Source organism: Alligator mississippiensis, chromosome 14, assembly GCF_030867095.1.
Source record: "Alligator mississippiensis isolate rAllMis1 chromosome 14, rAllMis1, whole genome shotgun sequence".
In the NCBI taxonomy this organism is placed as follows: Eukaryota; Metazoa; Chordata; order Crocodylia; family Alligatoridae; genus Alligator; species Alligator mississippiensis.
In genome coordinates this window covers 36836033-36848930 of record NC_081837.1, presented here as the reverse complement: position 1 = coordinate 36848930, position 12898 = coordinate 36836033, and the positions used below count along the sequence as shown (strand labels likewise).

Sequence of the window (12898 nt, the reverse complement as noted above, 5' to 3'; positions counted from 1 at the left end):
AAATCTTGCTCGGGGGGGGCACTCAGAGGGACTCATGAGTTGCAAATTAATGACTTTTCTTGAGGGAGTCTGAGCGCAAAGGCAGTGATGTGTGGCAAGGAGCTGGCAGAGCTGCAGGAGAAGAAGTTTGGCACGGAGGAGCTCTGCACGGTCACGGTGCATACGTGGGAAGTCAGCCGACATGGGTGGGATGGAGCTTTTAGTGGAAAGAGTCAAGCAAAGGGTTTTACAACTCAGAAAGGGTACAGGCTGTGGGTCACAGTGGCTCGAGAGACGGGCACTAATGGGCTAAAGATCCTGGGAAGGAAGGAGGAAGGTCAAGCAGGTGACATTGAAGGCAGCAGCATGTCAGAGGTGGGGCTTGAAGATGGACCAGTGCAGTGCAGGGGAAGGCATGGTGTTGCGGCTGAGGGGTCTGAATGGATGTGTGCGTGGGTCGGAAGATGGGACTCATTACAAGAGGCCCAGGAGAGATGGGGGGGGGAGATCAGGAGGCGGCATCTGGAGGCTACAAAGACAATGGGGTTTGTAGATGCAGTTTGGCCTGTAGAAGCTGTTGTGGCTGATACAGAAACCAAGATTTATCCTGTTTGCGTGTGAGCATGAAAACTTAAGCTGATATTTTCTCTGGGCATTGATATGCAGAGAGAGAGCCCCATGCTCATCGCATGCAGTGCTGCTTAGTCAGAATGATCCTCTGCAGTGCCCTTGCATCCCTGCGAGTTGTGAAGCTCCACGGTCCCCTGTGCAATCTGCTCAGCCAACCCCAACCCCAGTTGCTGTTGCCTCGTATCCAGGGAGTATTTTTTAGGACCTTTGCCACCATTGTCAACCCTTCTTGGACTGAACTGTTTGTCTGGGGGAGGAAAAGGTGCAAACCCCAAGCAGAGAATAAACCCTTAGGTGCTGACCTAGCCTTGACCCAAACCAGTGTTGGTTCTTCAGGGACAGGGTGTGGAAGCTCTTTGGTACTGGCCACGATGAGACATGTGCTAGATGGGGAGTAACATGGAGGCACATTAAGCATCACCTGAATATTTTCATCCAATCTTCCTGGGTTTGGGGGAAAGGGAATAAAAAAAACCCAAAAACACAAGCAGTTTGAAGGCAGAAAATGGAAATAGCTCATTTGTTTTCATTGGCAAAAATTAAAGGCTCTTTAGTTGTGTTTAATTACGTCTGATGGCAGATTTATTTTTTACAAGAGCTGAAATCTGGGTGGATTTGCAGGATGCTGTTGCAAGCAAAGGATCAGACACAATAGGCCGTAATGATTTATTTGGAGGCGTTCTGCTCTGTCTGTACTTGTTAAGTATCTTTAGTATGCGACTGACAACGAGGGATCTTCATCCTACACGTGAGGGGTTGCAGAGAGACATTGTCAGGTTTTGCGGTGGTTCCTCACTCTCCGGCAAACCCACATTTCTTCACTCGGATACAGGGGAAGGAGGAGGGGGGAGGGAAAGGGGCTCGACACTCTGTCCTGGGCCTCACGTGGCAAGCATGGCCACACACCCGACTGCCACCCCTGTGCCTAACAGCCCGGTGGATTAGCCCTTCTGGTACGGTGGCGCGTGGGAGATGAGCATTGCTGTGGTAAAGTGGATTAGAGTCTGCAAATGGGCTTAGCCCTTAGAAATTAGTGTGATTAAACAGAAATCAGATCTGCATGCCCACAAACAAATGCAGCCTTTGTCCCCACTTCGGTCATTCAGATCCAGATCTCTCTCCCTGCTGTTCACTTGGAGGGGGGTTACTGTGTGTTGGGGAGGATCTGGTTTACACGGTACGCGGGGCAGGCACGGAGGTAAGGCTGAGTTCTTGGTGACTGAACTAAAGGAACTACGAGGGCTAGGAAGGACTGAGCACGGGGCCTGGAGCCAGGAACTCTGAACATCACACGAGTCAGCGCGGAGCCCATAAGCCAACTCAGGCAAGTCAGCTTCCCTCCTCTGCCCCTGTTTTCCCCATTCTTAAAATGGAGCTAAGAATGAATTAAGCGATTTTTCTTTAGGCCTCTAAAAAGAAATGAGAAGGTGCAGACATGGCACTGTAACTCTCTGCCTCTTCCCTCTTGGAGGGGCGCGCAACTTGCATACTGTTTTTATAAAGAGCTCTAAACGTGCTGTTAGGTGGCCCCTTAGCATTTGCAAGTGGCCAAAGAGATGAGCGTCTCTGCTTGTAGGCTGGGATCTGCTGCTCACAAGAGCACAACCTGTAGCCATGCTCATATTTAGGCTTGTTTTGTTCTCCGTCACCCTCAACACTACCAGCTTTATGGCTCAGCCTGCAAGTTGCGTGGAGGCTTTATTGTCCTTGTGCTCATATGTTCCAGGACCCCGGCCTTTGTTTGCGCTCGACAAGACTGCCTTCGCAAGACGGCTGTTATTGGCTGCACTAAAACCAGCAGATGATTGCAGCCTGGCACTGGGTCCCCTGTAGAGGATGCCTGTTGTAGTTTCTTTTGCTAAAGGACCGAATCCAGATGATCTCTCCAGCCTTTGCTGCAGACCTAGGGCGCTATCTCCTGGTTCTTGTCTCTGGTTTCTGAAGGGTAACCAGCTGTTCGTAAGGAAGAGCTTTGCTACAGTGTGCTGTTTGCTATGCCTTTGTGCGTCTGCCGTCCTATTGCTGTCTGTTATTTTATTTTTTATTTTTCCCGAGGCAAAACCTCACAAAGGCAGACCTGAGACACTGGGCAGTACTACGGATTCACGTTCCAGAATGCCTTTGCAAACTAACCTGAAAAGTGCAGTGTATGTGACCGTCATAAACTGCAGGCTTCTTGGAGACAGCACTTCCCACTCACAAAGGCAACTGCTCTAGTCCTGCGGGTGCCAAATTCAAGTGTTCTGCTGCTGAGGCCTGGAGCCATCTCGCCCCCCGAGGCCTGATGGGAGTTCAAGACCTTAACCTTGTGAACTTCCTCTTAATTATAGAAGGACCGAGAGGAGTTCGGCAGAGGGTTGCACTGCTGTTCTTTGACCCCTGCAATAGCCAGCGATGGCAGTGACCCAGGGCCTCTGTTTATCCCACACTGCGGGCACGTCTACACATGTGCTTTAATATGCATTAGCCTATTTTAATGCACATTCAAGTGTCACAAAGAAGTGTGCTCTTTAGCTAATGCTCATTAAAATAGGCTAATGTGCATTTTTTCTAGTACCTCCTTATGGAGGTACTAGATTTAATGTGCATTACCTAAAGCGCACTAATGAACATGTAGACGTGCCTTGGGTGATTGTTAGTTTGCTGCTGTAGCTTGCTAGTAAGTGAATACTTCTCTGTAGCCTGACCTGAGAGTGCAGCACAGCTGAACACTTTGCACCATTCACCCCTTGTCTACAGCTTTATCTCTGTTTTCCTCTACTCACCGATGTAGCTCAGCGAGTGGGAATAAATCCTCTCGTTATAGAGGGGCTGCGCCCTGCCATGGCTGGGAATTACTACAATGGACAAAGCAAGTGGCTGGGGATGGTGAAGAAACCCCCACAGCTGTCTCAGCTCCATGCTGCATGCAGAGTTGGCAATAACAACTGGTAGCCTTTAGTCACGTGGTACCAATTACTGCTGCCATGTCATGTGTGGGGAATGCAGACTCTGGCACTGCCATGAGAGCCGGCAGACAGTCGCTCGGCTCCCATGCCCCTGGGGAGCTGAGCTGGGCAGAGAGCCCAGTGAAGGAAGATCAGTGTTCCCATCCGGTCACCCCAGCTGTGGAGCTCTGCACCCTTGATATGCATGTGTATGCCTGGGACTAACCCGGAAGGAGAGGAGATCTGTTTGATGGGAGCAGGACCCTGGTCTGGGCTGCATGCTCATGAGAGATTCGCTCCTTTTGAGTACGAATGAGCTGAGGTCCTTCTACTATTGGAGAAATGTTCCTGCAACTTCGTACTGGGCAGGGGTGGGCGGTAGAGCAGCTCACAAAATTGACATTCAGCTTAAGAATTGTGCTTGTGCCATGAAACTTCCTGAATGGGCTTGAGGGCAGAAAGGCTGGGAGAGGAAGTTTTAAAATATCTCCGTTCTGCTGTGTAGGATGCACTTCTCTGAGCTTGGGTTTCTGAGGCTGTTGGGCTGGGCTACTTCAGCTTGGAGTCCAATAAATTGGTTGTCCTTTCAGTGGCTTTTTGCCCAATTTGTAACTAGACATGGGTGGATCTAGACTTTTGAAAAGGTGGGGGTTGCAGATGGTGAGGTGCATCATCGCATATGAATCGATGCATATTTTTTTCCAATTAAAAATAAACTAGAAGTTTGACGAATACACTGGGGGGCCCAGGGCTCTAGTGTTCAATTTAAGATTGAAACAGAAGCAAATACAACTTAATTGGAATGAATTAAAAACAGTCTGTAGGCCTGCGAAATAGGAGCTTCATTCCCAGGAGCAGCGAAGGGACAGCATAACTGCAGAACAGAGAATAGCTTGATTGGTGGAACATCAAGGCCATTAAAAAGGAGAGGGTCATTAACACCTCTGGAGTGAAGCCTTTAGAAGGGATCAGGTAGATGATATAATAAACCGTGAAGTCAAGTGACTCCCTCCGTGCTGTCTGCCTAGAAATGCTACTGCTACTGCCAGGCAGTTGGTTTTAAACTTTGGGTGGAACAGAAATCAAAGAGGGGTACAGGTGCCCCGGTGCACACTCCCCGCGGATCCACCCTCTAAGTAGATCTTTATTAAAACAAAACATGGAGTAACGAGGAACACCCAGTTTAGCTTTTACAGTTTGGCTGCCTCAAGAGCACAGGATGTCTGGGCTTGAATGTAAGTTCTCATTAGACGTCTGTACAGCACCTGGCTCACAGTGGGTCTGATCCTGATTGTGGTTTGAGGATGCTACAGCAATACACATAAGTGGCGGTAACTGGCTCCGTCAGTCCTGGCTATTCAGTGACAGCAGACGCGTGTGACCCTAGAGCTGAGCTCTCTCCAGATATAGGCAGGATGGAGACGGACAAGGAGCTTGCAATCAAAGCTTCTAAGGGAGCAAGCAAGCACTCTGTGGTTAGCTCCTGTGCCGAGCTAATGAGTTTCGCAAAATAGCATGTAACGAGGAGTCTCTTCACTGGAGAGGGGTGGGCTGCTTCCGTCCCCATGGAGACAGGTGATAGATCGCAGCGAGACTGACCTTCCCCGAATCTCCTGCTCCCACTAAAATAAGTTCAGTTTTCTCTCTCCCTCCCTCCAGGGTGGCTGAGCAGAGCCAAACCTCCCCTGCCCGTTTGCACCGTGCGCTCACGTATAGAGGGCTGGCTGGTTAGGCGGTGGCTGAGCTGAATTGTTAACAAAGGAATGGGTGATTAAAGCATCTGTTTATAAAATAAGAAGGCTGCTGAAATCAGTGGCCTGAGATGTATCAGCTGGAAAGATGTCATGGAGCAGAGTGTGTGTCTGTGTGTACAGGAGGAGAGAGCCTTGGCGATGTTCATTTTGCCTGAATGAAATGGCTCAGCAGCATACTGCACGCACCAGAATTAACCCTTTGGGTGACCTGCTTTGTGTCTGCTCATTCAGACTCCTGGCTGGTAGCAGGCCCTGGGCCCCGAGAACCCTGCTGGTGGGAAAGCTCGTGGTGGGATGTACCCTGGGCCGACCTGGGAGGGCAGGGCCTTTAGGGTTGCCTTGTGAGCTGCTTTGTGTCCAGCCCAAGCTGGTATGAGATGGGTCCGCTCTGAAGAGATTCCTCTTGGAAATGAGACCGAGAACTGTAGGCATAATTTTTCCAATGGCTCTGCTGGGTGAGATAAATTCACTGCTCCATTGCGCTTTTTATTGCCGTGCCCCCTAAAGAAGGGATTGTTCTTATAAAGCTCCACTTATCTTCTCCTGTGCTCTGGCTCCTGGTGAATGGCAGAGGGTTTCCACACAACATGTTGCAAGCAGCCTCCCTTCTTTCTCCCCTGGGGGTTTATGGGGATGGGTGTAGGTCAGGGGAGGGCTGCTCCAACATGCCTGGTTTCTTCTCTAGCGACAGGTCTTGCGGATATCGCACGCTTTTCCCATGTGTTCTCTCCCTTTGTGTTCCTGCAGGGCTGTAACGTCATGGAGGATCAGGACCTCCGGGAGATTGGTATCACTGACCCGCAGCACCGCAGGAAACTTCTCCAAGCGGCGCGTTCCCTTCCCAAGGTTAGTATCTTGCTACCAGTTGCTGCGAGCAGAGGTAGGGTGATTCCTGTCTCTCACAGTGTGGCTTGCATGAGGAAGACGGCGGTGCAGGAAGCAAAGCAAACCACTCCAGCCATCTGGAGTAGGTTCTGGCCTGGGGCTGTTGGGAAGGATGGTGCTCAGAAAAGGGACCAGATCAGTAGAGCGTCCTACACCAACGACAAGGGAGAGCTGCTTTAGGAGCAGCGTGTGCATTTTAGGTATGGGTGTGTCAGCTCTCTCTACTCAGGTGACTGGTGACTACCTGAGGTACTGCTGGAAGGAGCTGGCTCATGGAACACCTTCGCTCCTTGGGACCATCGCCCAGCTTCCACGGGGGTTTCTGAAGGGGCTGCGCAGGGGTGGGAAGGAGCTGCCCATTCACCAGGGGGATTCCGCCTCCCTCCAACCCTCTCTAGTAGCCAGAGATGTTGCTCTGTGCCTCCGTATCGTATAAAACCAGCGAAATGTGCCCCTGCATTGTGAGCTGGCCTTAACGATTCGGGGCCCCTACTGCTGGGGATACACAAGGAGTCTCTCTTCGAAGTCCTCCTCCAGAAGCACTGGCGTGGCTGTTGGAGTTCAACAATGGCTGTTTGGGCACCTTATCTGTGAAGTGCTGGCAGTTGCAGCATAAAGGCCCAAACAGTGGATGGGAGCACAGAGACCTTCGGTACAGGTAGGGCAGGTGAATGCTGAGCCGCAAGTGCAGAGCAAAGGCTAATTGCTCTGGCGCTGTGATGGTGAGTGGAACCGAGGGAGGAAACTCTGTCTACAGCCTGCCTCCCCCACTTTTTCTCGCACCCAGTGTAACTGCACACTGGCATTTCCAGCTTCAGCCAGAGGTCCTCTGCTCATTTGAGCAGGGTCACTGATGAACCAGCCTAACTCAAGTGCTGAAGCAAGGCAGTCATCCCCTGCATTTGATTTCTCAGGCCTCTTCCATAAGCCACTGTGTTGAACTGGTCACCATCATTATCTGTGCTGGCAGTGTGCAACGGAGGCTATTTAAGGTGGTTGGAACAGAGCCTCAGCAAGGCTGTGGTCAGCAGGGTGCTTCCCACCCACGCATGCACAAAGTAATTGTGCGTTAAATAGAGCAACTTTTAGCTCCATTTGTCAGAGAGGACCTGCTGGAGAGAGGCTCTGGCCATTCCTCATGGGAGTAGCTTTTCAGGCTGTGATCACTTGAGGGTGGACGGAGGGTACATCTCCACTGCAGTTGCTGCTGGGCCAGAGGATTGTGTGGATGTGTCTGAGCTCGCTCAGAGCTGGCTGCCACCAGTACTTGCTGCTGTCCGGTCATGACAGCACAGAGCACATGAGGGCTATTGCCTAGTGTCTATTCCACTGGACAGGTGGATTTTGCAGCCCGGACGAGAAGTTTTGTGCAACCTCAGCTGCATTGCTAGTAGTGCCCAAGTTGCCTAATGTAGAGCTAGCCGTATTTCTGCACAAACTGCAGTCAGAAGTGTGCCCACAGCCCTGTGTAGCTGCCTGAGAGCTAGGTACTTACCATGAAAGGTTGCTATTAAATACCAATCTTTCTGTAATTATATAGGGTTTTAATTGCAGCCACTCAGATTTAGCCTCCAAGGTGTTTGGGATTCCCCAAGGCTTTTAACCCCTTCTTCATGCGTGCATTTTGTAGGTAAAACCTCTGGGTTGCGATGGGAACAGCCAGCCATCAGTTCCTGCCTGGCTCGACTCTTTGGGGCTTCAGGACTACATCCAGTCCTTCCTGTCGAGTGGCTACAGCTCTATTGACACTGTGAAAAACCTCTGGGAGCTGGAGTTGGTGAATGTGAGTCTCACTTTTCCCTTATGTGCTGGTAAACCTCAGCTGAGTTCCCTTCAGGCAGGTGTCTTTCCCACGAGGGCGGAAGCTCCGGTGCACCAGTCCTGTTCTGATACCAAGTCACATGCTTTGCTTTCCCAGAAGAGCAAGAGCCATGGGTCTGATAAGGGATCAGACAGGTCACCCCTACAGAGCTCGATGAGGGCCTCCCCCCCCCCCCCCCCCACCCCATACTTGAGCAGTTTGCTATCACAGACTACTAAAATGTGTGGTGAAACAGCAGGAGCAGTTCTGTCACCAGCACAGGAGGCTTTTGTGCTTTGTGTTGCTGTTTCCTAGTCATCTCCGCCAACTAGTGAGACTGGGAAGAGCCCAGATCCTGTAGCTCCAGTATGGCTGGAGGGCTGGGAGATGAGCAACAGTGGCAGACCAGGGACAGGCAGAGGCTGCTTTTCAAAGCTGGCAGGAGGGGTTCAGGAATAATGTGGCGTTACCTGTCCTGCGTGCACCAGGCTGATGCTTGGAGCACTACTCGGGCCCTTCTGCAGGTGCACGTGTTATTAGAGATTCATGGTTCATTGTGGATGAGGGGCACCAGTCATAATGCACCAACCAATTTCTTTCCCTGCTCTGTCAGTCTGTGCAGAACCCTTTGTTTAAGTAAGAACCTTTGTGTTCATCTAACTAAAATGTAAGCAAGCCCCTGCAAATATGTTTAAGGCTTCCACCAGGCGGAAGGACACTTCGGGTGTGTCGGGTAGGACACATGCTTGTATGTGGGATACCAAGCAGCACAGTCTAGCAGCTTCATCTTGAGGCTGGGCACCAGCCGTTCCCCCATGGGCTCGTGCTGGCTGTGACACCACCACTTAACCTCTCTGCTCCGTGGTGTCCTCAGCTGGGCTTGTGCCAGCCCACCCCCGAAGAGGTTTTGGGGCTTGGTTGTTGAGAGCATATGAAGACAGCAGCGTACAAAGGCAGAGCTGTTCTGTATGTGCACTGAGTTAGCACTAGGAGCATGGGGTTATTTCCCACTGCACCAGATTCCCACACTCTGCTGTGAAGCTGGCACATTGCTGACGTGCCCAACTGTGGTGCCAAAGGGTGTCGGCAGACAAGCCGCCTAGGAGACACCTGCCAGCCAGGCAGTTCCTGCTTTTAGCCTGAAGTGGAGGCTGTGAAATCTCAACACAGAAGGTGCAGACCTATGCAATGCATCTGGGGAGGGCAGCTGGAAATCCTTCCTGCCCTCCTTGAGCTGAGCTCACCTCTCCCTCTCTCTGCAGGTGCTGAAAGTAAATCTGCTTGGCCATCGGAAAAGGATCATCGCCTCTCTGGCAGACAGGCCTTACGAGGAGCCGCCGCAGAAACCACCACGCTTCTCGCAGCTGAGAGTGAGTCGCTGTTTGTATTTGCCGGCTACTGCCTGACTGATACATCTGCACTGAGCACTATCAGCAGCTGCCAGGATACTTCCTTCTTTTCCCCTTCCTTTTCACCTCTCTCTCTCTCTCTCTCTCTCTCCCCCCCTCCCCCTTCTTTCAAGATGGTGAAGACAAATGTGTGTCAGAAATGAGCTTCCCCTTTTGATGAGCAACAAAACCCTTTGGGGGATTTTGGAACCCCTGAAACACATTTGCTGAGCTCAGGTGCTTCAGAACATCTCCAAATGGGCTGCCAGGCAGAGATGGGAGTGTGAGGACACTCTCGCCATGCTTCCCTCAAAGCCTTAGTTGTACATGTGCCCTCTCTCCCTCCCTCCTCAGTCCCGTCAACAAAAAGTTGCTGTTAAAGGAGCCTTCCTTGGTCAGTCTTTTATGAGTTCACTCTTTAAGTCTGTATTGTAGGTTTTGAATGTCCAGGAGTTTCAAAGGAGGGCATCCATTTGGGGTTTTTTTTATTTATTAGGGTTTAAAACCAAACTACTTTGTTTCAGAATAAAAAGCTAAGCTCCTTGCCATGAGCTCTGACCAGCAGGAGACACTTGGGCAAGAGCTCCAAGTTAGTTTTGGCTCTCGGATGTTCCTTCACTTGTCCGTCCTGGACGTGTTTTTCAGTTGCTTTGGGGCCAAGTTTGGCCCTGGCAGGTGGACTAAAACAGCAGCATGTGGTGTTGCGTGAGAGTGAGGGTGTATTTGGGGCAAGCCCCATTATTCTCAACAGATGTCCTCGGGTGTTCCTAGAGAGGGTCAGGGACCAAGTATTCCCCCTTGGAACTTGCTGAAACTTGGGAGACCTGGATCTGAGGTGCTGTAAGAGGTGCTGGTCACAGTGATGGGCCCCAGCCCCCCGTTCTTCTGTCCTCCTGGCCTGTATCAGAATAGCCCAGTGCAGGGAAAAATTGGCTTTCCGGCACAGGCCTTGGCCCCAGCCAGAGCGCTGGAAGGGAATCCAGCCCAGGAGGCGTGTGCTCTGCTGCGGGTTCCAATAGATGCTTGCCCTGTTCTCCAAGTAGGCCCCACAAATAGCCATTGTTTAGATGAGCATGTCCCAACTGACTGAGTGGTGACGTCGGGGCTTACAAGTTGGTCCTTTTAGTTTTTCCATGTGTGGGTGAGGAGCTGACGGGGAAGCTCATCATGTCACATCCCCCTGCTCTCCACTGCACAAAGCACTGATGCCCAGTTAGCGTGTGTTCAACAACACAGGGTCTGGTCCGTGTGTCACCTTGGCCCCTTTTGTTCAGGATGGAGTGAGGCCCATCAAGTTTAAGCAAAGCGCTGGTGGCAGGAGGGATCTTGCAGCAACGCAGCACGTCAGGGCATCTTCGGTGTTGCAAAGCAGAATTCCTGTAGGATATATCAGGAGTGGGTGGAAGCATTGCCCTCCTGTAAAAGCAAGCCCGTTGCCAGCTGCTACCTTGCAAGCTCCCCTTGAAGCCTGGGGACTGTGTCTCAGCCATTGCTCTGCTCCTTGCTTTAGCTGCAGATCCCTTTTCTTGGCCCTGAATGCCAAGAGCTTAAAAAAAAAAAAAAAAAGCACCTTTTTAATGGGATTCAGGGCCTCTGCCAGGTGGCTGACCCAGTCAATCTTGATTAGCTGGGGACCTCAGAGTCGTGTGTCGCTGTTGACTCTAAGTAATACCTGGAATGCATGTTGTGCATGGATGCAAGTCCCAAACCAGACACAGGTGTTCAGCAAGGTTATGGCTTCGAACCTGGCTGCTTTTTAAGGGGTGGAGACATACAAGCATGGGGAACAAGCCAGTGGAGCTCTAGTTATGACAGGCAGCATCACAAATACCTGTGTTAGGTTAGTCCCTGGTAACTGGGGGACAGCCCCCTGGGTTGTCACTGGGTCCCTGCTCCCCCGCAAGAGAAGAAGGCAGTTAATTTCTCTGGTGTGTTTGAACATGTCCATCTCACAGACTCAAGGGGCCCGTAAAGGCATGAGGGTGTCCAGCTCTGAGACTGTGCCTGTTTGAGTAGCAAACTGGGCCCCTCTCCTGCCTCTCAGCAGCTGCAGGAGAGGCCTGAGATGCACTCATGAGGCTGATGTCCTTAAATGAATTCACATGCAACTGAAAGGGGCTGGAATTCCTAGGCCCAGAGCCACCCCGTGTCAGCTGCAGTGGTTTTGCTGTGCTTGTATTGCACCAGGAGTATGGGGATGTGACAGACGCAGCTTGTATTGGCATCTGGTGTTGATGCAGGTGTTATGGTTGTCTGTATGCTCTGCTCAGCTCCGAGCGGGCAGTATCCACTGTGCAAAACCTGTGGTCAGTGTCAGCCTGGATGAGCTCCTTCATCAGTGCTTGAAGGCCAAGAACCAAACATGAGACTGATCTTCCCTCAGTGCCCCCCATTGGTTTTCCCCACCTCCCCCTGGTACTGCAGTGGCTGGGAATGGATGCGAGTGCTGTGCGCTGCCAGTCCAACCTGTGCTCGCTCTGTGGATGCCCCGTGGCTTGAGGTCCCCTGTCTGCATGTCCCACCCTCTCCCTACTGGGGAATCACTGACCTGGTAGAGAGCAGATGCCCAGCTGGGAGGCAACCAGCTGAGGATCCAGGAATTTCTAAAACATCTTCTTGAGACTGATGGGACTGAACGAACAGAAAAAGCTCTTTGGCTCGGGATCAACTGATTGAAATGCTGGGTAGGGAGGCAGGAAAAGAGAATAGGCCATTTGCAGCATTTCCTGATGCTACAGCTGTCGTGTGCCAGACTCTGGCATGATGGAGCGGAAGGATGTCAATGGGAAATTAAGCGAGTGCCTTGAATAGAGTTAATGCGTATCGCAGCTGCGAGCTCCCAAATGTACCAGCTTGGGTTCCCTGGGCCCGGATCTGCACGTCCCAGGGAGGGACTCTTTCCCCTCCCAGTACAACCAGCCTTTGTAAGGCTCTGATCGCATTGGGAGATGAGTGATGCTGTTAGAGCTGTCAAGAGGACTTGGCTTGCCATTCAGTCCTGTTCAGCCCTCCTGGCTGGAAGCTTGGGTTTTTGTGCCCTCTAGCGTGCATCAGCAGATTAAAGGTGGCTGCTTGCACAGGAGTGACCCCGGGTAGGTGCCAAGGAATCCTGGAGTTGTGGGCTGGGGGAGGGGGACTGCGGGGTGACTTGGTTCCTTAGGGAAGAGCAGACCAGGCCAGACATCCTGGGTGCAGTCGCGGGCTCCATTAGAGTCCCTTCACGTGGGTGGTGCAGTCCTTGGCCTCCAGTGTCTCCCTAGGAGAGAACTGCCCCATCCCAGCTGAATCTCGAGCTCTGCCTTCCTGAACTGCGGAGGCTTCTCTGCCCTTTTCCCCCTGCCCAGCCCACCCCAGCTGGGGCTCTGCACAGCACCCTGGACAGCTGCCAGGAGCCAGCTCCCCTTCAGACAGACAGTCTTGGATTCAACATAGTGGCGGCTGAGGAAGTGCCCTGGATTAAGAGCTGAGTTGACAACCTCTCCAGCAATTTGGTCATTGACATCCGTGAACTCCCTGTTCCCACAATATGCCCTT

At 51.8% G+C, this 12898-nt stretch overlaps 1 protein-coding gene across 14 annotated transcripts in view; it reads left to right on the top strand.

Annotated features, from left to right (window-relative positions):
• ANKS1A (ankyrin repeat and sterile alpha motif domain containing 1A) overlaps window positions 1-12898 on the top strand; it is a 153685-nt gene that overhangs the window by 126420 nt on the left and 14367 nt on the right. For all 14 annotated transcript variants that reach the window (XM_059717260.1, XM_059717253.1, XM_059717267.1 and 11 more), the window contains 3 exons: window positions 6038-6136; window positions 7806-7958; window positions 9239-9346. In XM_059717260.1, the coding sequence (XP_059573243.1) occupies window positions 6038-6136; window positions 7806-7958; window positions 9239-9346 (360 nt within the window). The remainder of the gene's footprint in view (window positions 1-6037; window positions 6137-7805; window positions 7959-9238; window positions 9347-12898) is intronic.